Source organism: Chiroxiphia lanceolata, chromosome 8 (genome assembly GCF_009829145.1).
Source record: "Chiroxiphia lanceolata isolate bChiLan1 chromosome 8, bChiLan1.pri, whole genome shotgun sequence".
Classification (NCBI taxonomy): domain Eukaryota; kingdom Metazoa; phylum Chordata; class Aves; order Passeriformes; family Pipridae; genus Chiroxiphia; species Chiroxiphia lanceolata.
The window spans coordinates 33921925-33943226 of record NC_045644.1 but is presented as its reverse complement, the minus strand read 5'-3'; the positions used below and the strand labels follow the sequence as shown (position 1 = coordinate 33943226).

The 21302-nt window shown below is 56.2% G+C and overlaps 2 protein-coding genes across 3 annotated transcripts; both read left to right on the top strand.

Moving 5' to 3' along the window:
* Positions 1-207: 207 nt before the first annotated feature.
* CHST3 (carbohydrate sulfotransferase 3) lies at positions 208-9252 on the top strand. 2 transcript variants are annotated; one of them, XM_032694918.1, is made up of 3 exons: positions 208-304; positions 6279-6492; positions 6643-9252. In XM_032694918.1, exons 2-3 carry the CDS (start codon positions 6356-6358, stop codon positions 7871-7873), a joined length of 1368 nt encoding a protein of 455 aa, XP_032550809.1. In that variant the 5' UTR covers positions 208-304; positions 6279-6355; the 3' UTR covers positions 7874-9252. The 2 variants fall into 2 exon arrangements, with proteins under 2 accessions (XP_032550809.1, XP_032550810.1); XM_032694919.1 differs by lacking the exon at positions 208-304 and adding an exon at positions 5917-5986.
* Positions 9253-16205: 6953 nt separating this feature from the next.
* AIFM2 (apoptosis inducing factor mitochondria associated 2) lies at positions 16206-20840 on the top strand. Its single transcript, XM_032694385.1, has 8 exons — positions 16206-16459; positions 17304-17419; positions 18120-18239; positions 18613-18705; positions 18972-19080; positions 19255-19407; positions 19725-19925; positions 20389-20840. The coding sequence occupies exons 1-8, from the start codon at positions 16285-16287 to the stop codon at positions 20541-20543; spliced, it is 1122 nt and encodes a 373-aa protein (XP_032550276.1). The 5' UTR covers positions 16206-16284; the 3' UTR covers positions 20544-20840.
* Positions 20841-21302: the final 462 nt, after the last annotated feature.

Here is a 21302-nt window from a genome sequence, read left to right as displayed (position 1 = left end):
TAGGGTCGGCAACTCCCGGTTTCCCGGCCTTGGCGTGTCGGGGAGGGGACAGCGGGGCGGCAGCGGGGGCTGGCCCGGGGACCCTGCCCGGCTCCGCCCCGGGACCCGCGTCCAGGCGCCGGGACCGCTCCCCCCGCCGCTACACCGGGAGGGAGGAAGGAAGGAAGGAAGGAGGGAGCGAAGAGGGGAGGGAGGGAACGAGGGAGGGAGGATGACAGCACCGTGAAGAAAAGCAGGGGACCCTCTGCCGTCCCTCCTCCCGCACGGCAGGACCGGGCGAGCTCGCCCCGCGGAGCCACTGCCGGTAGGTGCGGCGGGAGCCGGGAGCGGGACCGATGGGGCCGGAGCGCAGCCGGGGGCCGGGACCGGGACGATGGGCAGCGAGAGCCCCGGGGCGGGGGGGAGGATGGCGGCGGGGGTCGGGCCTTTCCCGGCGCGGCGGGGAGTTGCGGGAAGTTGGGCGTGCGAGGAGGGGCCGCGGCCCCGAGCCCCCCCGGGCAGGGGGAGCGAGGCCGGCGGGGAGCCCGGGGGCTCGGCGGCCGCATCCCCCCGCGGGGCGGCCCCGGGCTCCGCTGGGTCCTTTGTGCGCCCTCCGGCCTCGGCCGCTCCTTTGTCTCGGTGCGGGGCCCCGGCCGCCCGCTCCCGCAGCGGGGCAGCGCCGGCGGTGCCTCCGTCCCTCATTCCCCTCGGCCGACAGACGGATCCCAGCGCCCTGCCTCCGAGAGAGAGTCCTCCCGGCACATGACTGCCTCAGCAGCTCTCCCCGTGCCTTTCTTTCGGGGAAAGAAAAACAGGAAAAATGCAATCAATGGAATAGAGTCGAGCTCGGCGGCGGCAGCGCTGAGGCTCCGTCCGAAGCGAAGCGCGGCTGGGGCGGCAGAAGGAGACTTTGGAAAAGGAGACTTTCTCACAACCATCCCGGAGTTGCATCATCCGGCCTGTCAGCCCCTACCAGGGAGCACTGGAAAGTTGTCCTCACCCTTTCCCCTCCTGCCTCGGGGCCTCCGGGGCACCCTGGCCCTCGGGCCAGCTCCCGGCACCGAGGAGCCAGCGGCATTTCTGCCGGAGCTGGGGCTTCGACATCCTCACGGCCCCAGAGGGGACCTGGCTGGTATGGAGGTACCTTAGGATGAAAAAGACCGCCCCAGCAGAGCCCCCACTCAGAGCCTGCCGGGATTTCAGTAGCCGCTCCCACATCTGCTGCCCGCACCCCACTGCCTTTGCGCCGAGCCTGGCTTTGCTGCCTCGGGGAAAGTGTCTCTTTTCCCACAACACCACGCCAGGACAGGGATTTAACTCTGCAGTTTTCCCACATCTGCCATGTTGCTTCAGTGTACGACTCATTTTCGCACCAAGACCCGGGCACAGGTCGCTATTTCCCCCCAGCAAACATCTATTGCCGCCGGTCCCTCCCAGAGGTCCCGGGAGTGCTACAGACGCCTGTCTCGGGGTGAAAGGGACACGGAGCAGGGCACAGAGAGAGCGGTGTCCCTGGTTTTGGGGTGGGTTTTGCGGAGGAGCTTCCAGGCTAGTGCGGAGCAGCGAGGAGAAGGAGCGCGGGGCGGTGGGAGGGACCGTGGGCTCTGCGCCCCAGAGAAAGGGCTCATTGAGGCAGGGCCGCGCACTTGCGGTTGCCGGCGTGGCCGGGGGCTGCCGGCACGCACAGCAGCCGGCATTGTGCCGCCGGCGCCGGGCAGGCCCCTCGCCCGCCTTGGTGGCCCGTGCTCCGGACCCCCTTGCTGCCCGGCAGCTTGGCCCGTTCAGTGGCCCGTTCAGCTGCCGTTCAGTCGCTCACCTTTGCTGCAGGTGGTATTTGCAAAACCCACCCCAGCGGTGCCTGTGGTTTCCAGCAAGCTGGCTTCGAGGTGGTAGGTGTTTCAACCGCCTCCTGGTCCAGATCCAACCCCAGAGGCCGGCCCCTGCCTGGCAGATGCACATTTTCCCCCATGCCCAGCACAGATGCCTCTGTGTCTCCCATCACAATCACTGGGGGCGGGAGCATCAGCTCTCCTCTCTGCTGGGTTGGGACAAAACACCTCTCTTGGACACCACCAAGGTGAGGGAGAGCCCAGACTGGTCTGTCCTGGCCACGAAGCCTGTGCTGGTCCTGTCACTGGCGTTACTGTGCCAACACCTGCCTCTAAATCCCATCTGGGATTCAGTGCTTCTTGGGAGACGAGGAGCAAGGACAGCTCATCTGGTTTACCCCCGAACTCAGGGTGGGACAATAAAGAGTGGACAGGAGACAACCTTGTGCATCTGGAGTTTGAGAGCTCACGCAATGAAAACAAAGTTGTGTCAGTGGTGCCTGTTTGTACCAACACCCGCTGCCGCTGCTCCTGAGTGTAACCTCAGCCAGAAGGACTTTCCGTTCCAAACTTTCTTCTCTGATGGGCAGTTTCCAGGCTTCAATTTGATGAGGCCTGTGGCTATTCTCGGCTGCTTTATAAACATCGTAGGCGGTGACATTTCCCTCCCTCCTTCCTTTTTTTAGCTTGACTAGACATGTTTTTAACCAAAAAATACCTGTCCGGACAGACTCCTTACATGTGCTGCAGGGCAAACCGAAGCAGTGCTGTGCTTGTGCCATGGCTTGGAGGACAGCCAGGGCCAGGGTGAAAATTGCTGGGAGATGAAAGCAAAGTGGGAAGCTCCGGTGGCACGTTTCCCAAAGCCAGCCTTGGGAGGAAGCTGGGAGCGGAAATAGTTGATAGAGTAAATACAGAGGATTTTTTTTCCCAGGTTGCAGACAAAGAGCAGTGCAGACAGCAGATAAGCCCATGCTCCTTATCTCTTTGTTGTTCCACCCCTGTGTTTTGCTGGCCCTCGTGTCTGCTGGAAATCTGATGAAGCAAGGGATCGTGGAGGAAATTACTCTGAGCAGCAGCAGCAGCGCAGGGGGCAGTGAGCTCAGCTGCAGCTCCCTGTGGGCTCTGCGTGGGAGCAGATGGGGGCTGGATGGACAGAGGGATCTGGGGCAGGGAGGGAGCTTGCACGTAGGTGCTTCATTGCTGCTCCTTGTCCGAAGTTCAGTTGTTGCCTGTTGAGTCACCGGAGGAAAATGTGACTTCATCCAGTCTCACCTCCAGCTGGTTTCCCCTGCCAGCCACAGGCGCCTTTCCTTCCTGGAGCTCACCTGGTGTGGGTTCAGGGCAGCCAGAGGAGGGGGATGAGAGCCCCAAGGCTTCGTGGAAGACCTTCCCTTGCCCAAAACCAAGCGAAAACCCTTGCTCTTCTCTCCCAGTCAGGCAGTCCTGCAAAATGCTCTGCAGAAGGGTGACAAGAGCATCCCATTGCTCCTTCCTCTTCCCATGGGCCTTGCTGTCCTTGCTCTGGAGTTACACTACCCTGCTCACCCCACCTGCACCACCACTGGGAGCATCCATCCCATGAACTGACTTGCTCCAGTGGACTGGAATGGTTTGGTGTCTCCATTACCGTTCAAGTCCTTCCTTCTTGCTGTGTCAGGGTTAGGGGAACTTGCGGGTAGTAGCAGATCCTACCTGGGCAGGTCTGCATGGGAACAAAATTCCCACCACCACCCAAAAAAACCACCCCTATACTGGCTTTGACTCAGCTGGGAAATCCATAAATCCTTTATCCTCTTGGCAGTGGGAATTGTTGCAGTCCCTGCTGAAATGAAAAGCACTTCTAGCTTGAAGGATAAGTCAGGGAGCAGCATCTGAGGACCCGTGGGTGCTGCTGTCTGGGGCGCCTCAGTTCCTGGAAATTACTGCTCTTTGCTTTGGGATGTGCAGAGCAAGAGGAGAGCAGTTGCCTGCCATCACCAGGGACAATGTCCATCCGTCCGTCTGTCTGCTCACACTGGAGGAGCAGTCACTGGTGGGGCATCCCGGGGCGGCAGCAGCATCCTGGTGGTTCTCCTCATCCCTCCCATCCCAGCAGAGTCCCGGAGGGGAGAACACGGGGCACACAGAGCCCCTCTGTTCCCCCTCACAAAGGGATGCTTGTCGCTTGCGTGCTGCCCCGTCCGGGCTGTGCCCCAGCGAGGAAGAGCTTTGGGATGCCAAGCAGCCCCCACCAGCCTCGCCAGGTCACCAGGGTGTACCCAGCCCCACGGCTCAGCCCTGACAGGGCCCCTGTGCCTGTTGCTGCTGCCCCACGGGTCCTGGGCCGGACGTTTGCAGCCGGCTGTTTATTTAATGAATTATGTCTGCCCCAGGCCTGGGAATGAGGGTTTTGCCAGCACTGCTGGACATGGCTCTCTGTGTCATCCCTGTGAATAATTCCTGGTCTGTGGCTCATTTGTGGTCGGGCAGCTGGCGGCATTAGAGGGGGGAAAACCCCAGGCTGGCTTTGCCCATGGATTTGTCTGAGGAAGTGGATGATGGCATCCCCCTGCGTGCACGCTGCAAGCAGCAAGGGGATTGTCCCCAGCCCCAGGCGAGGGCAGTGATGGGGACCGCCGCTCCTTGGGATGCCACAAACCCAAAAGTCCTTTGCCACAGCCAAGTCGGCAACTCCGGCAGGTGCTGAGAGACGCAGCCGCACACCGAGGGCTTTGTATGTTTGATTTCTTTCCTCGGTTCCTCAAATACTCTGACAAGTCCTGTCATCACAAGGGCACGACCGAGGAGGGGGGACCCAGGGGGCTACGTGGTGAAAGGCACCTGCCCCGGCTGCTGGCCTGTCCCCGAGGAGCAGTGTGCTGACAAACTGAGCCAACAGGGCTGTTGAACACACACACACACACACACAGACACACACACAGACACACACACACACACGTGCTGGGTGATGTCGGTGCCACTCGCTGAAGGGGGAAACCGGGGGGCCCCTGAGGGAGGACTTGGAAGCTGCCATGGCTCTCCAGAGTCCCTGCATCCCACTGAATCCTGAGTTTCCTGGATGCATGGGTGCAGGTGTCTCTTTTTAGAAGCTTTTGCTGGGAAGGGGATGGCTGAAAGCCAAGCCCTGAGGGCTGAATGGTTTGCTCAAGCCTGGAAACTCCTGGTCCTCACACAGGGAGGACTGAGGACCGGACAGTCTGGATGTTGCCCTGGCCACGGGGCACATCCCTCCCTTCCTGCCTGTGTTCCCTCCTTCCCTGCGGGAGGGACATAGAGCGAGCAATACCAAAAAAAGCACATTTTGGCCAAGCACGATGCAGAGGAGGTTGGGGTGTGATGCAATGCCTGGCAGGGCTTCCCTGCTCCACACCCTGCCGAGGGATGGGGGCACCGCAGCTCGGCCGGGGCATCTCCCCTCTGGCAAACCCCGGCGCTCCCCAACGGATGGGGCTGTGCCTGGCTCCCCCCTTCACCCCAGAAAGCAGGGGTGGTACGGGCTGCTGGAGTCATGCTGGCAGAGCGAAACAAAAGCCAAATAGACTTTCCCTGAGTCACTGAAAGTCTGGCCAAGAAAGCAGGACGAGCAAACGGCATCACCCACGCAGCTGCCCGGGCGTGCAAACCAGTGGGCAGGGAACAGGAGCCCTAGGAGTGTAAATGTGCACACTCGACACATGCTGGGGACCTGCCCCAGAGCTCCAAACAGCAGTTTTGGCCTCCCAAATCTCCACCACATCCCAGCTGGTGTGTGCATTTGCAGCAATGCAGAGTGGTTTCCACCAACACCCCAATTTCAGCACTGGGAGGAGGATGCAGGGGGATCTTTTCTGCTGGGCAGGGATGCCAAGTCTCCTGGTTTTGCATCCCACACCAAGGGTTTTTTTTCCTTTTTGGTAAAATCCCACCACCACCCAGAGCATTTTACACCCCGAAGGGGACTGGCAGCAGCAGCGTTTTCCGGCCCGTCATCATTCCTGGAAACTCTCTGGGTTTCATTTTCAGTACTGAGCAGCTGCTGCTGCTGTGCTGGGGGAAGGCGGAAGCCACGCGGCCCCACACCGGGGCCCTATGGCAGAGCCTCCAACCGTCCCCAAAAGTAGCTCTTTCCAAAGGCTGGGAGCCACAATGTGCCACAGACCGGGATGATCCGAGGGGTCCCTCGCTGTGGACAGCAGGTTTTGCCAGTGGGGAGCAGGCAGCTGTCAGGGCAGCAGGGATTGGGTTTCAGAGCACGCAGGGGTGGCTGGTGGAAGCGTGGGAAGGGGTCCTGTCAGGCAGACGTATTTTGGGAAGGAGGGGGAGCAGCTGATGGAGGCTTCATGCAGCTGCTCCTCAGGGGTGGGATAGAGCAGTAGGGAGGAGCTCCCCCTTTTTTACTGGTCTTGTCAAGCCTTTCTCGGAAAGGTTCAGCCTCTGACTGCCTGCAGGGAGGCACTACCACCATGCTGACCATTCTTCTCCCCACAGGCAGGGCTGGCAAGACAGAGGATGCCCTAGCCCAGGACACCTTCCCAGCAGACAGGAGAGATCTGTGTGTGCTCCCCATGGAGATCCGACGTGCTTTACCCCAGGATATCTGGGAGCTGCTGCACTTCTTGAAGATGAGGAGCAAGTACGCCGTCCTGCTGGTCTTCGTTGTCAGCCTCGTCATCATTGAGAAGGAGAACAACTTCATCTCCAGGTAGGGAGCGGGTACCTGAGCCACCCCGCATTTTTCACCCTTTCTTTCCCCCACATCCCGAGCTCCTGTGCAGCAAGGGCCCCCCAAATCCCCCACCGGGATGCAGGGGTGGTCCCGCTCTCCTCCAGGCTGGGCTGGGTCTCCCCGCAGGGTGTCAGACAAGCTGAAGCAGTCCCCGCAGGCACTGACAGAGGCCAACAGCACAGAGGTCAGCCTGGCGCCGGCCGAGAACGGCTCACTGGCCTCGCTGCAGGAGCTGGACGCCGCCTTCTCCCAGCTGAGGTCCCACCTGCACAACCTCACCCTGCAGCTGGCAGGGGATGGAGACCCCGGGCCACGGCGGCACGTCCTGCTGATGGCCACCACCCGCACCGGCTCCTCCTTCGTGGGGGAGTTCTTCAACCAGCAAGGCAGCATCTTTTACCTCTTTGAGCCCCTCTGGCATGTCGAGAAGACGGTGACCTTCCTGCCAGGAGGAGCCAGTGCCGTGGGCTCAGCCTTGGTTTACCGAGACGTCCTCAAGCAACTCCTCCTCTGCGACCTCTACATCTTGGAGAACTTCATTTCGCCAGCGCCCGAGGGCCATCTGACGCCCTTCCTGTTTCGGCGGGGCTCCAGCCGCTCGCTCTGCGAGGACCCTGTCTGCACGCCCAGCACCAAGAAGGTCTTCGAGAAGTACTACTGCAAGAACAGGCGCTGCGGCCCCCTCAACATCACCCTGGCCGCTGAGGCGTGCCAGCACAAGCAGCACGTGGCCCTGAAGACGGTGCGCGTCCGCCAGCTGGAGTTTCTGCAGCCGCTGGTGGAGGACCCTCGTCTGGACCTGCGCATCATCCAGCTGGTGCGGGACCCCCGGGCCGTCCTGGCCTCCCGCATGGTGGCCTTCTCGGGCAAGTACGAGACCTGGAAGAAGTGGGCATCCGAAGGGGAGGCTCCCCTGCACGAGGAGGAGGTGCAGCGGCTGCGGGGCAACTGCGAGAGCATCCGCGCATCGGCCGAGCTGGGGCTGCGGCGGCCGGGCTGGCTGCGGGGCCGGTACATGCTGGTGCGCTACGAGGACGTGGCACGGGCACCCCTGCCAAAGGCGGAGGAGATGTACCGCTTCGCCGGGCTGCCCCTCACCCCCCAGGTGGAGGAGTGGATAGGCAAGAACACGCAGGCGCCCCATGATGGCAATGGCGTCTACTCCACATGCAAGAACTCCTCTGAGCAGTTCGAGAAGTGGCGGTTCAGCATGCCCTTCAAGCTGGCGCAGGTGGTGCAGGACGCCTGCGCCCCGGCCATGCAGCTCTTTGGCTACAAGCTGGCCAACAGCCCCGCCGAGCTGGCCAACCGCTCCTTCAGCCTGCTGGAGGAGGCACAGCCCTCCTGGATCACGTAACAGCACCGGGGGACGGCGGCGGGGCAGAACGAGGGGCTGTAGCCCTGCTCCCGGCCGGTCCGGAGACGACCTGGGGGTCCCTGCTCCTGAAAATGCTCCTGGCTGCTGCCACATGGCAGCCCCAGGAGCTGGAGCACCCTGGCAGAGCTGACCCCAGAGTCCTGCAGAGCCTGAATTACACAATTTTCCCGGGAACGGGGAAAAGGCAAGGATGAGGGGCGGTGGGTTTGGCACCAGGGCCACCTCCCCAGCCCGGGAGCTGCACCGAGGAAGAGGAGGGTGAGGGCAAGCTGAGGGTGACAAGACCAAGCACCTCTGCATTGCCACTCCCTGTCCCAGCTGGGACGGGCAAGGACAAGATCGCTGTGGTGCCAGCAAAGACAGAGACCCCAGAGGCCTTACTGGTTTTGTGCCTTCATACACCAGCACAGATTGGGAACTGCCCACAGAGCCCTGGACGGCACTTGGGCTGCAACAAAATGAGGTGACTTTGTGGTTTGGTGCTCTTCAAACTTGGTTTGGGAGGTTTGGGGTTTTTTCCTTTTTTTCCCCTGTGTATTTGCATACCAGGTGAATTTATTTATTTATTTTGTGAAAAGGAGGGGGAGGCTGGTCAAAGAACTAAGCCCAAAAATCAGAGCAGCACAACATACCACAAAGAAACAGGGAGACACCCAGAAGGGAGGTCCCATTTTGGCTGGAGACCAACATGTGTCCTGCTGTATGATCCTGGGAGAGCCCCCAGGGACCAATGGGCTGTAAACCCCCCAAGCCCCGCACGGGAGCAACTGCAAACTTTGGCGGTGCTGAAAGATGGTCGGACTTAGTTGATTAAAAACAAAAACACCAGTACAGAGCTCAGAGCCTCTCCTGTCTCCTTAGCATTGGTGGGTTTCCCCTGCCCCAGGGGGAGCCCCAGAAATATAGGCCAATAGCACTGGTGAGTGACCAAACCTGGTGGAGGCCCAGGGAGTTTCAGGGTGTTTGCCACATGCAGACGTTCACCCGGCGCCGAGCTACCCCATCCAATTCACATTTCATTAATTAAAATGCCTATTTTTAGCTCTCTTTGCAGCACATCCTTTTTCTCCCCCATGTATTTTAGGTTACAACAGCCACCTGAGGGAGAAGCCAGGCGTTCCAGTGGAGGAGAGGGGTTGCCTCCACCTAAGACTTGCTGAAGAGCCCCAAGGGCTCCCAGCAGCCACACGTCCCCTCTCCCCAACTGGAGCTGTTGGCCAAAAGCAAAAATAAATAAATAAAACGAGGCGGCGGCTGGGCACAGCTGGGCTGTGCTTCTGCCGGCCGAGAGGAGCGTGCTGGGGCTCCAGCGACGGGCTGCGGCTGGGCTGAGCTCACAAAAGCTGCGTTTTTGACGCCGGAGGGAGAACAGAGGCGGCATTGAGGAGCGCGGGGCCGGCCGGCGGGGAGCAGCCGCGCCGGAGCCCTGCGCAGCCACCCGCCCGCCCCGGCTGCGGAGGCTTTCCGAGCGGGGCCGGGCATCATCTGGCCTCAAGGTGTGAATTCAGGGCGCTCGACACATGCTGGATGGGGACAGGGTGCAAAAATTGGCACTTTTTGGCGCACCCTCACCGCTTACAGGCGGTGGAAAGCGTCAGCCCCCTCCCTGCCTCACACGCAGCTCTCGGCATCACAAGCAGCCCTGGGTTTGTTGAGTGAATCGGGTTTTGTTTGGAGGCTTCCTGCTGGGAAAGCAGCAGGGTCACTGAGGTCGGATGGATATTCCGCAGCTGCGCGCTGGGAAAAGCTCACAGAGCTCAGCCAGCGTTGGGGGGAACGCGGCCGGACCCAGGTCACGGGCAAATGCCTCTGGAAAAGTACCGTTAAGTTGGCTTTTGCAGAGAAAATAAAATTTACGTTAATCGTTTGTAAAACAGCTCAAGGGGTGAATAGCTACTGAGCTGCCACAGCCGGGGAAGGGATGCAGAGGGTGCCCAGCATCCCCCTCCCACCCAGCGTGCAGGCGGCGCTTCGGGGCTTGGGGAAATCCAGGTTCAGGGGCAAGGACAAGCAAATAAGGGAAATACAAAGCAAGTGCCGAGGGAACCGGGTGCTGGGCTGAGCTGAGGCCAAGAGGGGACAGTGACAACCAACCATTCTCACCCGGGCTGCCTCAGCCCCGGCTGGCTCCAGCCTGTCATTTCTAGCCAAGCACGAGCATTTATTCCTGGACACCCTCCAGCTTCCCGTCAAAAACGTCACAGGACAGAGAAAAAACACGCCCCCGACCCATGTAGATTTCCGCGGGGCTAATTGCTCCCATTAAACCCGCGGAGCCGAGACACGTCGGGAAGCCACGGGGGACACGAGGCTCCTGCGAGACCAGAGCAGCTGAATTCCCCCTGTGCCGACTAGGGGGAGGTTTGTCCCCCTAGGAGAGGGATCTCCCGCTCATCCCGCTCTGGCTGCTGCCAGGCCTTGCCCTGCTCTTTCCCTAGAGGAGGACAGGCATGGATTTGGGAGGAAAAGCATGCCTTGGGAAGGCCACGGCAAGAGACAAAGCCTTAGAGCAAGGACATACCTGCATCCAGACGAACCATGCAGGAAGGCCACAACAGGAGCTGCAACAAATGCAGCCTTACCCTTTCTCCATCCACACCAATGCCAAAAAACCCCAAACCATCCTCTTTTCCAGGGATTTAAGCCTGCAGAAATAAAACACACCTGAAAGGCTCAGGCTTGCCTTAAAGTAAGCACCCTGTTTCCCACCCTTTCAACAACCTGCAGCTATACTGCCTCTGCCACAGCTGTGCTTGGTGGGGACTTGACCACACTGTGGTGATGCTTACTGTCACCAGAGAGACCTTTTCTGCAAGAAGCCCAAGAGCAGCAAGGGGAGACATGCCCTGTGGGACAGGGCCACCGGCCAAAACCGCTTCTCCTGAGGGTCATTGCAGGTGACACAAAATGATGTAGCAACAATGAGAGCTTTAATAAACGATGGATGTGCTCTCAATGTTCCCCTCTCAATGGGATCTTTCTAGGGTAATGCTTCCCTCACTGGTCTAATCCAGAGTTGACTTTGGACAGCAGGTACATCCTGCTGTTTCTATGCCTCCTTCTTGGAGCCAAGAGTGGCTGTGATGGCGTGGCTGGGCTTGCCATGGAGTTCTTGATTGAGGCAGAAGCTGCCATTGCCAAGGAAGAGAGTTGTCAAGGTGGGCAAGTCTCTGAAATGCCACCTTAGATGCCCCTCACTTTAATACCCAGGTGGCCCTGCTGGGCCACAAAGCAAAGCCTCCAGGTTGGCCCACAGATATCGACAAAAAGGCCTTTTTCCAGCTTGGCACAAGGTTTGTCCTGAACATCAGAAGTTGTGGCTGCTCTGCTCTTGTCCTGACCCCTCATTCCCTTCTCCTCGCTTGCTCCTGCTTCATTTAATGGGATCGGATGAGCTAATCCCTCATGTCTCCTCGCAGTGCTATCAGATGGGATTTGTGCACAGGGGTTGGAGGGAAGGAAACCCATCCTCCCTGACCTCTTCCAGCTTCTGCTGGAGGCTGGATCCACCCTTGCCCTTCACTCCATCACAGGGCTCGGTGCAGTTCCCGCAGGGAGCTGGTCCAGGCTTCAGCTTCACGGCCAAACACTGGGTCAGTGGGGAGACCCGTGGGCCAGTGAGGGACCCTGTGAGGGCTGCAGCACACGTGGATATTTCAGTATTAAATGACAGCCTTGTTTTCTGTTGTGTTTTTCTAAGAGACTGCATGCCTGACCAGACTGCATTTCTTGGTCTGCATCCCATATTTATCCTGTAATTACACCTTCGGACAAAGGCTGCCTGTCTGCAAGGCTGATTTTTTTAAGGACACAGTTTTATTCTATGCTGTGCTCTCACTGTAATGAAATCTGGGGGGCAGGGAGGAGAAAATTCCCCACAATTCATGGGTGAAAGCTGTTCTTTCTCAAAATCTGCCCTGAGAGCAAAGGAACTTGCCCGAGCCCTCTCCCTTTTCTCTAGGAAAACCCAACTGCTGACTTCCTTTATGCTTCTCTACCACCCCACAAGGATTAATGCTGCAAACCATGTTGTCCCATAAAAGAAAGGTGTCACCACACTGTCAGTCCATGGGCTCCTCTGCTGCAGGAGCAGAGAGTGTTTCCAGAGAGATCCCCACAATCCTTGCAGCCAGGCAGCTGACCTGATAAAGCTCTTTGTTGCACCTGCCTGGATCACAGCACAACAAGGGATGAATATCCACAAAATGGCATTTCTGTAAAATTCCCACACTTGGCTCTGGAGGGGTAGGGAAGATTTGCGTGGCACGAAACCCCAAGGCAGTTGCTGGAGCTGTTTGAGCTGGGGTTTCCTCCAAGGGGAAGAACAGCCCTGGCTCTGCCCCTGCTCATCCAATGCTGGGGGCTGACATGAACCTGGCCGTCCCTGGTTCCCCCAAAACCTGCCTTGGGATGAGCCTCTCGAGAGCTCCAGTTTATAGGTGCCGATGGCAGGTAAGACAAAGCCCATCACCACAGCACACTGAGCCTGGCAAACTCATCCCACTGCAATGCAGCGAAAGAAGAGCTGGGAGCACCTTGGCACAAGCCTGCTGCCATCCCAGGAACAGGGAGAACAGAGCCGTGGCACGGCCCTGGGATGGACTGGAACCCTGCTACCAGCTCCTTATGGCTCCTCTTATGGATACAAAGATCACCTGAACCACAGAGACCATTGCATTTCACCTTTGGGCTTTTCCTGAATCCCTTTCCTGGATGGGATTTGCCACCAATCTATGAGCTGGCACGTACAGAGGCGCTGCCTATAAATACAAGTGACTGGTCTGGTCTGACCGAAATAAGATGATTTTGGTGCTATGGCCCATGAGAAGCAGCTTGTCTTCCCAAGCCAGTGTCACTGAAAAACTGAAAATGAGAAATGAAGTTTGTTGGGGAGAGAATAAATAAAACAGGACCTTGTTGATTTCTGCTAAAAGTAGATTTTTATTTATAAAGTATAAAATGGCCAGTGTTGATGTTTAAAAGCAGCCAGGAACAGCCTGAATTGGTTTTTCCAGGTGCTTCTTTGCCCTGAACTGACACAGTTCCACCTTGGCTGCAGCAGAGATCCCTGAGGCATGGGGGGGAGGGGGAGCAGATCGCCCAGGAAAAAGGGGGAGCTGTGGGGCAGGTGCCAAGGAGAGGCAAAGCAGTTTGCCTAGAGCAATCCCTCATCCCTGGGAGACTCAAGATCCCCCTTTCACTGAAGCACAGCCTCAAGCACTGCAGCCACGCTGGTGCCGCTGCGGCTGTCGCAGGACAATGTGCAGGACACGTCTGCGGGCAGAGGGAATGTGCTGTGCAAGGCTGCTGATACAGGAGAGTATCTGGGGGTTTGCAGAGGTGGCTGTGAGCCAATAACAATGTCTACAGCAGCTCAGGCTTGACCAGCTGGGATGGGGCCTTCAGCCTGGCCCAGGTAGAATAACAATTCTCCAGAGGAGGGTGAAGAGAAGGATGTTATCCTTCTTCCAGCCTGTCTGGGCTACTGCAAAGTTACATGCCCTGGTGCTCGTGGTGGGCAGGACAAGGAGGACCTGGCTTAGGGGGGGTTTAGGTGAGTGCAGAGCAGGGCCACTTGTGGGATTGTAAGGTCTCCCCACACAGCAGCTTTGTACCCATCCTTGGGTTAGTCATACTCAGAGGGATTATTAGCTCTGGCGGATGTTGCATTAAACCTGATGAGGAGAGGATACATATATGTACCCATGCTGCCTGTCTCAGAGTGGCAGAGCCCCTTCTCTACACCTCTTCCTTCCCACTGGATCCCTGCCATCCCGCAGGGAGCGTTCAGTCCACAGGGCAGCTGTGAGGAAAAGCCCGGGGAGCCTGATTGCTGCTCCTGGCCTCCTGCCTGCCCGTGCCCCACAGATCACCAGCAGAAGGCAAACCCCTCTCTGAGGCTGGGCAGCTTTTACCTCAGCCATCTGCCTGCAGCCAGCCAGAGAAATATCATCAAAACATCTCCTCTGCCAAACCCAAGCAGCAGCCTTGGGCACTCGGAATTTCTTCCTGTTTGCCTGGGGCTGGATGTGAGGTTTTCATAATGTCTCCTTTTACCCTCCCTGCTTGCTTTGGGCACCCTTTTTGGCACTGGCCTTTTCTTCCTTTGTTGGTGCATCTCCAACTCACTGGTCCAGATATTTCCCCCCTTTTTTTGAAAGGTTGCCCTGATCTTCTGGTGTCCAGCCTGATCATACCAGATGATAGGGGAAATCAGGGGAATACTCCTGGAGTAATCCACTGCTCTCAGCAGTGGGTATGTGCTGTAAAATATGTGCAAATGCCTGGTGTGAAAATCCCAAAACTGCCTCTGGAAAAGCCAGCGCTGGGCATAAGGGTGCAGAGGAAGGGGGAGAGGGCAGCAGCACATGGAAAGTGGTAACTCATCCTCAGCATCCTCATCTGCTCAGAATGGGCCTTTGATCCAGCTTTGCTCCACAGGATAAAGAGCCAGGGGAGTTATGGAGGTAAGGACAACCCTGCCAGGATGGGATGGGTTCACACACACCAGGTGCCAAACAAGCCAGCTCATGTAATTTGAGGGAAGAGCTTAAACCAGGTTTTGATTCCAGAGTTCATCCCTTTAGAAATGGAGGCAGGTTTGGTTTTTTACAATTTTTGCGTTGAATGGTGCTTTCCCAAAGCTGGCCATTGCCAGGCTCTTCCAGCAGCCTCCTCGCAGAGGTACCATGGTACCCGGTAGCCAGTACCAGAAGAGAGGACAGGGAGCAGATCTGGAGCACTGTTACCCTGGAGATACTTCCCAGCCTCTGGACATTCACAGCTCCTGGATTTCCTGGCCAGGACAGATGCCTCGATGTTTAGCAGCTCTGGAGGATTTATATTGCACGCATTAATCAAAATGATTTTTCTACCATTGAAAACTTCAGCATTTCCAGCCGAGTCCTGTGTAACAAACAGCACCAACCTGCCCTGGGAGTATTTCAGCAGAGCCATGGGCTTTCCCACCAAGGACCTTCCTCCCCTCCACCTTTATTGTCGGCTGTTCTATCCCTTTCCTTCCAGCTCTCTTCCAGGCTGAACAGTGTGGGATTCAGGAACGTCCCCCGCTTCTTACCACCCTTTTGTCACCCTCCTTTCCCAGCCCCGAGCCTCTCCTGCGGCCGAGGGGAGAGTGCCCTGGATTGGGACGCCCGCGTCCCGTGTCCCCACGGCCAAGCCGGCTGCACCCTCTGGCGGCAATCCTGAGTTCAGGCCCTGCTTTCCCGGGAAGAGATGCGAATTCCTTCGTCGTCTCCCTCCCGCGAGGTAGGGTGGGGAGTTTTGCTGGGGACCCCGCTGGGAAGGGGTTTGGCACAGCGGGCTGTGGTTCACTGAAGGAGAATGAGGAGCAAGGGAGCGCGAGGGCGGCTCTGCCAGCTCACAGCACCTCAGTGTGCACAGCAGCTATATTTATCTACATGGCCAGCAGCCATATTTATCTGGAATGCCACAGGAGCCGAAAGTCTTCAGGGAAACTTCCGTGCTGCGGACATTTTACGATCTGGACGTTTTACTGTCAACCTTCTCCACTCCCTGCTCCCCTTCTGCAGGGGCCTTTGCTACCTCCTGAGCCCTTCCCTGCTCCTCCTTACATCCCACTATCTCCACCGTGGTGATGCTGAGCTCATCCTGTGTCCCTGTCCATGGGGAGTTACAACTAGATGGTCTTTAAGGTCCCTTCCATCCAAAACCGTTTTGTGATTCTGTGATCTCCCCTCCATCCTTCTTGCACAGCCCCCTCTCCTGCTCCACTCAGAGCGGATACATCTGTTTTCTGTGTTTAGGTTGGACGTCAGGAAGAATTTCTTCACAGAAAGAGTGATTAGACACTGGAAGGTGCTGCCCAAGGAGGTAGTGGAATCAGCGCCCCTGAAGGTGCTTTAAGGAAAGGCTGGACGTGGCACTTAGTGCCATGGTTTAGTTGACATACTGGTGTTCAGTCATAGGCTGGACTCAATGATCTCAGAGGTCTTCCCCCGCCTCATTGATTCTGTGATTCTGTGATCGTCAATCTCCTCTCCAAGGGGTTGTTTTTCCAGATGGAGTGAGACGTCCTCTGCCGCGCTATTCACCCGGCCTGCAGACTTGCGAATTTAAGAACACAGCCCTTGGTTTGTAAGATCGTTGCTCCTCTTGTCGCGTGGGGGATGTACGGGGGGAGGGGGGGAACACTTCAGGCAGGTGGAAGGTGAAGCGCTCTGCTCTCGGGACTCCGGCACTCGCCTGGCAGGACACCCACCCCCCGCCCGGCTAAGCCAAGGCCTGGAGGCCGGTCTCAGCGCCCGGGAGCCCGGCTCCGCCCCGCAGCTCCGCCCGGGAAGGCTGCGTTCCCCCCGGGACAACCCCTGCGTTCCGCTCCTGCGGAGCCCAGCGCTGCCCTGCCCGCGATGGGGTCCCGCCTGTCCCTGGACGACTCCGTGCGGGTGGTGGTGGTCGGGGGCGGCTTCGGGGGGACGGCGGCCGCCAGCCTGCTCAAGTCCTGGGCCGTGCCCTTCGTGCTGGTGGACGTGAGGGATGCTTTCCACCACAACGTGGCAGCGCTCCGGGCCGCCGTGGAGAGCGGTAAGAGCTCAGCCCACCCCGGACCCCCGCGGCAGCTCCGCTGTCCCACCGGGGGCTGCGGAGTTACCCGCGAGCGGCAGGGAACGGGGTGCTCGCACTGCCTCCTCCGCCCCTGCCGAGCTGAGAGGCTTGATGTTTTCCGTCTGGAAAACAAGTACTTGGCTCCGGGAGGACCCACGGCCCGTCTGTGTTAACTTAATTGCAGATCCGCCGGGAAAACTGGGCAAAAACTATTCAGACGATCCCTTTGTGTTTATTTCAAGAGTTTAGTAGGTGACTAAGCTAAAAGCAGCAGCAGCTGGAAGGGTTGAATGAATCACTCTCTGTATCTGGCCCTTGAGATGTCGAGCAGCTCATCAGTGAGGCCCTGGATGATAAAATCATGTTGGAGAGCTACTCAGGCTTGTCTGGAATCTCCCTTGGGAGGCTGGGCTAACCCCATTTCTCCAGCCACTGGGGGTTTAGGGGGAAAATCTCATGTTCGAGGCTGTGAACAAGCATCAAAAGGATGGCAAAAACTTGGTCTGAGAGGCAGATAACATGAAAAAAGCCTCTGACACCCAGCCCAAAATTCCAGAGACCACAGAAGCACTTACTGGCAAATCAGTACAGGAGATATGGGGAGCAGAGACAAAGCAAGGGCATCACCTGAGGAGCTGATCTTATCACCAGGAGGCCAGGGTCCTGAAGCTCATTACTGGGCAGAGATAGCACACAGCACAGCCCAAGGTCCCAGGTATATGCTGTGCTTTTGTCTGAGGAAGGATGGCCTGAGGGCAGAAGGGAGGAGGGGTTTAGCCTCCACAGAGGGAGAGCTCTTCTCTACTGTCTCCTCTTACCACAGGATTTGCCAAGAAGACTTTCATCTCCTACTCCATCACCTTTGGGGACAGCTTCCGACAAGGCAAGGTTGTGGGCATAGACCCTGGGAGGCAACAAGTCCTGCTCAGTGACGGTGAGGTGGGTGTTGCAATGACCTGGCTGCCTTATGGGATCACCTGCTAGTGCAGAGAGTCAGGTGGTGTTTTCACCATCCTGAGGAGCAGGGCAACAGCCCCCGTCATTCCCTGCATGGCACCATCCCTTCCAGCCAAGCTGAGTGGCCTAGAGCTGTGTGGGATGTGGGTGTGCAGTAAATACCCCATCCCATCTCCTGCTCAGATGAGCTTTTATTCTTAGAACTGGATTTAGAGCTCAGCAATTAACCCTGGAGCTCAGACCCTTATTTAACTGCAGGAAGAGACAAGGGCAGCAGCTCCAGTCACTCTTTCCAGCCAGAGCATCCCACTTCTGTTCAGAAGAGGGTGAAGGAGAGACGCTATGCTCTGGAGCCAGCTGTGACTGTCCAGCATAAATAACACATAAGTTAAACATAAAGTGTAAAATAAACATAACTTTACCCTGTAAACTTATGGTAATTTCTTTAAAGCTCCCAGCTCACCTGAATGGTGCTTCTCTCAGACCCTGAGAATGGCAGTTACTTGGTGTCACCTGGACCAGGTCTCCTAAAGTCACTTCCTGACAATAACAAGCACTTTCCTAGTTACCAGGAAGGGCTGGAGAAGAGGAAATGAGTGACTAGAACCTAGGAGGCAACCACTGTGTCCTAGGCTCCATTTTCAAGAGGTCTAACATCCCATTCCACTTTCTGCCCTCCCAGGAGCTTCACTACTCCCATCTCATTCTTGCAACAGGCAGTGATGGGCCATTCCCCGGCAAGTTCAACAAAGTTATTGACATGGAAAGTGCCATCCAGACCTATGAAGACATGGTTAAAGAGGTGAGGAATCAACTTATTTCCTAGCAGGTGCCGCCTGCCTTTGTTCAGCCTACCTGTCCCAGGCAGCACTATGGATATCTGTAGCCATCTGTGTCCTAGAACAAGATTCCACAATAAAATGCCTATAGGGACAGGCCAGGACAAGGAGCTCATCAAGGCTTGTCTAGCATTCTGCACAAGGGGAAACCTGAAATGCTCAACAGTGTTACAGTGTAGGCAGGAGGAGAGCACAGGGTTCTCACTTTTTGTTTCCTCTTAACGAACTAAGTGGTTTGTTGCTGTTGGGCCTGTGCTGTGCCTCAGAACGTTCGCGGAGTGGCTGAAGGCATCAGACCTTTTGCGGTTCTATCGTAACACGAGTTGCCTCTTCAAGGTTGAGAAATCTGGGCGCATCCTGGTAGTGGGAGGTGGTTCTGCTGGAGCTGAGATGGCTGCTGAGATCAAAACGGAGTACCCAGCCAAAGAGGTAGGAGCATCTCTGTTACAATGAACTTCATCCTGTTCTCTGAGACTGTTCTGTGGTGGTGCTGCTGGAGGTATCCAAGATGATTGCACATCAGGAGTTACTGAGAGCACCCTATGGCCTGCCACCAGCAGCAACTGGCACTAAAAGCCTCTCCTTGGCTCACTCTCCTTGCAGGGAGAGGGAAGCCAGCTACAGCTGCTCCCACATGGCATGCAGTGAGTCCTGTCCCACTCCTGTGTCCCCGTTTGCTGTTCTGTCTCCAACAGGTCATCCTCATGCACTCCAAACCTGCCCTGGCTGATGTGGAGCTGCTCTCCAGCGTCCGTCAGGAGGTCAAGGAGATTCTCCTCAGGAAAGGAGTGCGGCTCCTGCTAAGTACGTACTTAACAATGCCTCTGAGGATCTATGGGCTGCTCTTCCTTTAGCCAAAGCATCTCCTGATGTCCTCTTTCTGACAAAGTGTGGCTCCCTTGAATTCCTGTTCCTCTGGGCTAGCTGGAAACAGCAGCTTAGCAAAGGTTTGTGACCCAGGGCTCTCTGTTGCAACAGGTGAAAGGGTCAGGGATGTGGAAAACCTCACGCCAAACCAGTTCCAGAAGGACATGGTGGTGAGGACAGAAAAGGGCACCGAGGTGGTTGCTGACATGGTGGTGCTGTGCACGGGGATAAAGATTAACTCTTCAGCGTATGCTGCTGCATTTGGTAAGTGAAAAAAACCCCACTGGGTGGGGGAACCAGCACAGCCCTTCAGTATCTTGTGCTTGAGGGGTGTGAGGTGAGGAATGAACTGTATACGACCTGCAGGGGATATTCTACTGAAATATCAAAGGATGATGCACTGCATGAGACTGCAGTGATTAACCACAGCAAGGCAAAAAGCATCTCTACCCTGGCACATAGAAAAAGGGTGAAAAGCCAGCTCCTTACTTTGTGTCAATAACATCAGCAGTATTTTGGAGTCTTGGGCCACAAGAACCAACACAAAGCTGCATATAAAAACCTTCTGTTTGGCCAAACAGGTGACAAAATGGCAAGTAATGGTGCTTTGAAAGTGAACAAGCACCTCCAGGTGGAAGGCTATGAGAACATCTACGCCATTGGGGACTGTGCAGATCTCAAAGAGCCCAAGATGGCCTACCATGCCGGGCTCCACGCCGACATCGTGGTGACAAACATCATCAACAGCCTCACACAGAAGCCTCTTAAAACCTACGAGCCAGGTAAGGCCATCTCCCAGCTCCTGGCCTTAGGTGTTGGGCTGCTTTGCTGCAGGGAACAGCTGTTCAACTTGCTTAGGACACTGATTAGAGGACACTGATGACAGCTGGGGCTGACTACGTCAGTTGATAGCTCAGACTTCATCTTAGTCCTTGCCAAAGACTGTAGCTGCCTACTACCTGTGCCAGTCTACTGACACAACGTGTCCTTTCTTCACCAATGTCTTCCTGAAAAATTTACTGGTGGGAGTCTGCTATTCATCACACTAGTTTGAACAAGGAGATGGCTTGCCTTTCTCCTCTTCAACTGTACAACAAACTATACAAAAATCTAGCTGGGCGATGGGTCTCAATCATAAAGCACTGATGTAAACACTAACCATAGCTGTGTTGAGAGCTGTTCCACATGGATGCAGCGGATCTGGACAGCAGTTGCTTAACTTAAGCCTCTACATCTTCTTTCCAGGGTCACTAACATTCCTGCTGTCCATGGGCAGGAATGATGGTGTGGGCCAGGTGAATGGGTACTACGTGGGACGTCTCTTGGTGACCATTGCCAAGAGCCGGGACCTGTTCGTCTCCAAGAGCTGGAAGACGATGGGACAGACAATGCCCTCTTAGGAGGACACCAGGAACAAGCCAGCAAGGAAAACAGCCACTGGAGGGTGAGGTGCATTCCTGTTGCTTGGACTGGCTGGTGCTGTCTCCTGCAGCACCTCCTCGACCACCGGTGCCACATTAACAGAGCGCCCTGTCTTGCTCTAAAGGGGAAGGAAGCACTTCCCAAACAATTTGCACAGAAGTTCCCATGATAAAAAACAGGGAAGGAATGTCTCTTTTACTCCCCTGCTGAGATATCTCTGAGCAAGAAGCTTGGCTTACCTTGATTTGTAACAATAAACACTGTGGGTTTCAGAATCTCCGTGTTTTATTTGTTATGTGGGTTTTCTTTTTTCCCTGGCTTTCTCTATTCTTGCCCTTCTAAAAAGTACCTGCCTCTTACAGATCTGGAATCTGTTCTGCAGCATGCAGGGAGAATGGCTCTCAGTGCTGCCAGGGAAAAGCCTGCCTAAAACCTGGGAGGGGCTAATATAATCCTGGGATTCGACAGGAATATATATATATTCCTATAATAACGTATTATTATATTATTACATATTATATATATTATATATAATATATATATTATAATATTATTAAATTATTACATATATATTATATATATTATAATATATCTATATAATGCATATAATGCATTAATGCAGCTTTGTGTCAAAATCACCACAGATGCTTTGATCACGTCACTTATAGCATTACACTTCAGCCAGAAAAACTGCTGTTGTGATAGAGCAAGTACTTAATTAGAGTTGATGCTGCTTT

Bases quoted from the DNA above. Each gene is read 5' to 3' on its own strand.
- CHST3 (XM_032694918.1), top strand. From the start codon at position 6,356: ATGGAGATCCGACGTGCTTTACCCCAGGATATCTGGGAGCTGCTGCAC. The intron at 6,493-6,642 runs GTAGGGAGCGGG...GTCTCCCCGCAG, and splicing joins GAGAACAACTTCATCTCCAG to GGTGTCAGACAAGCTGAAGC.
- AIFM2 (XM_032694385.1), top strand. From the start codon at position 16,285: ATGGGGTCCCGCCTGTCCCTGGACGACTCCGTGCGGGTGGTGGTGGTC. The intron at 18,240-18,612 runs GTGAGGAATCAA...TGCCTCTTCAAG, and splicing joins ATGAAGACATGGTTAAAGAG to GTTGAGAAATCTGGGCGCAT. The intron at 19,081-19,254 runs GTACGTACTTAA...CTGTTGCAACAG, and splicing joins AGGAGTGCGGCTCCTGCTAA to GTGAAAGGGTCAGGGATGTG.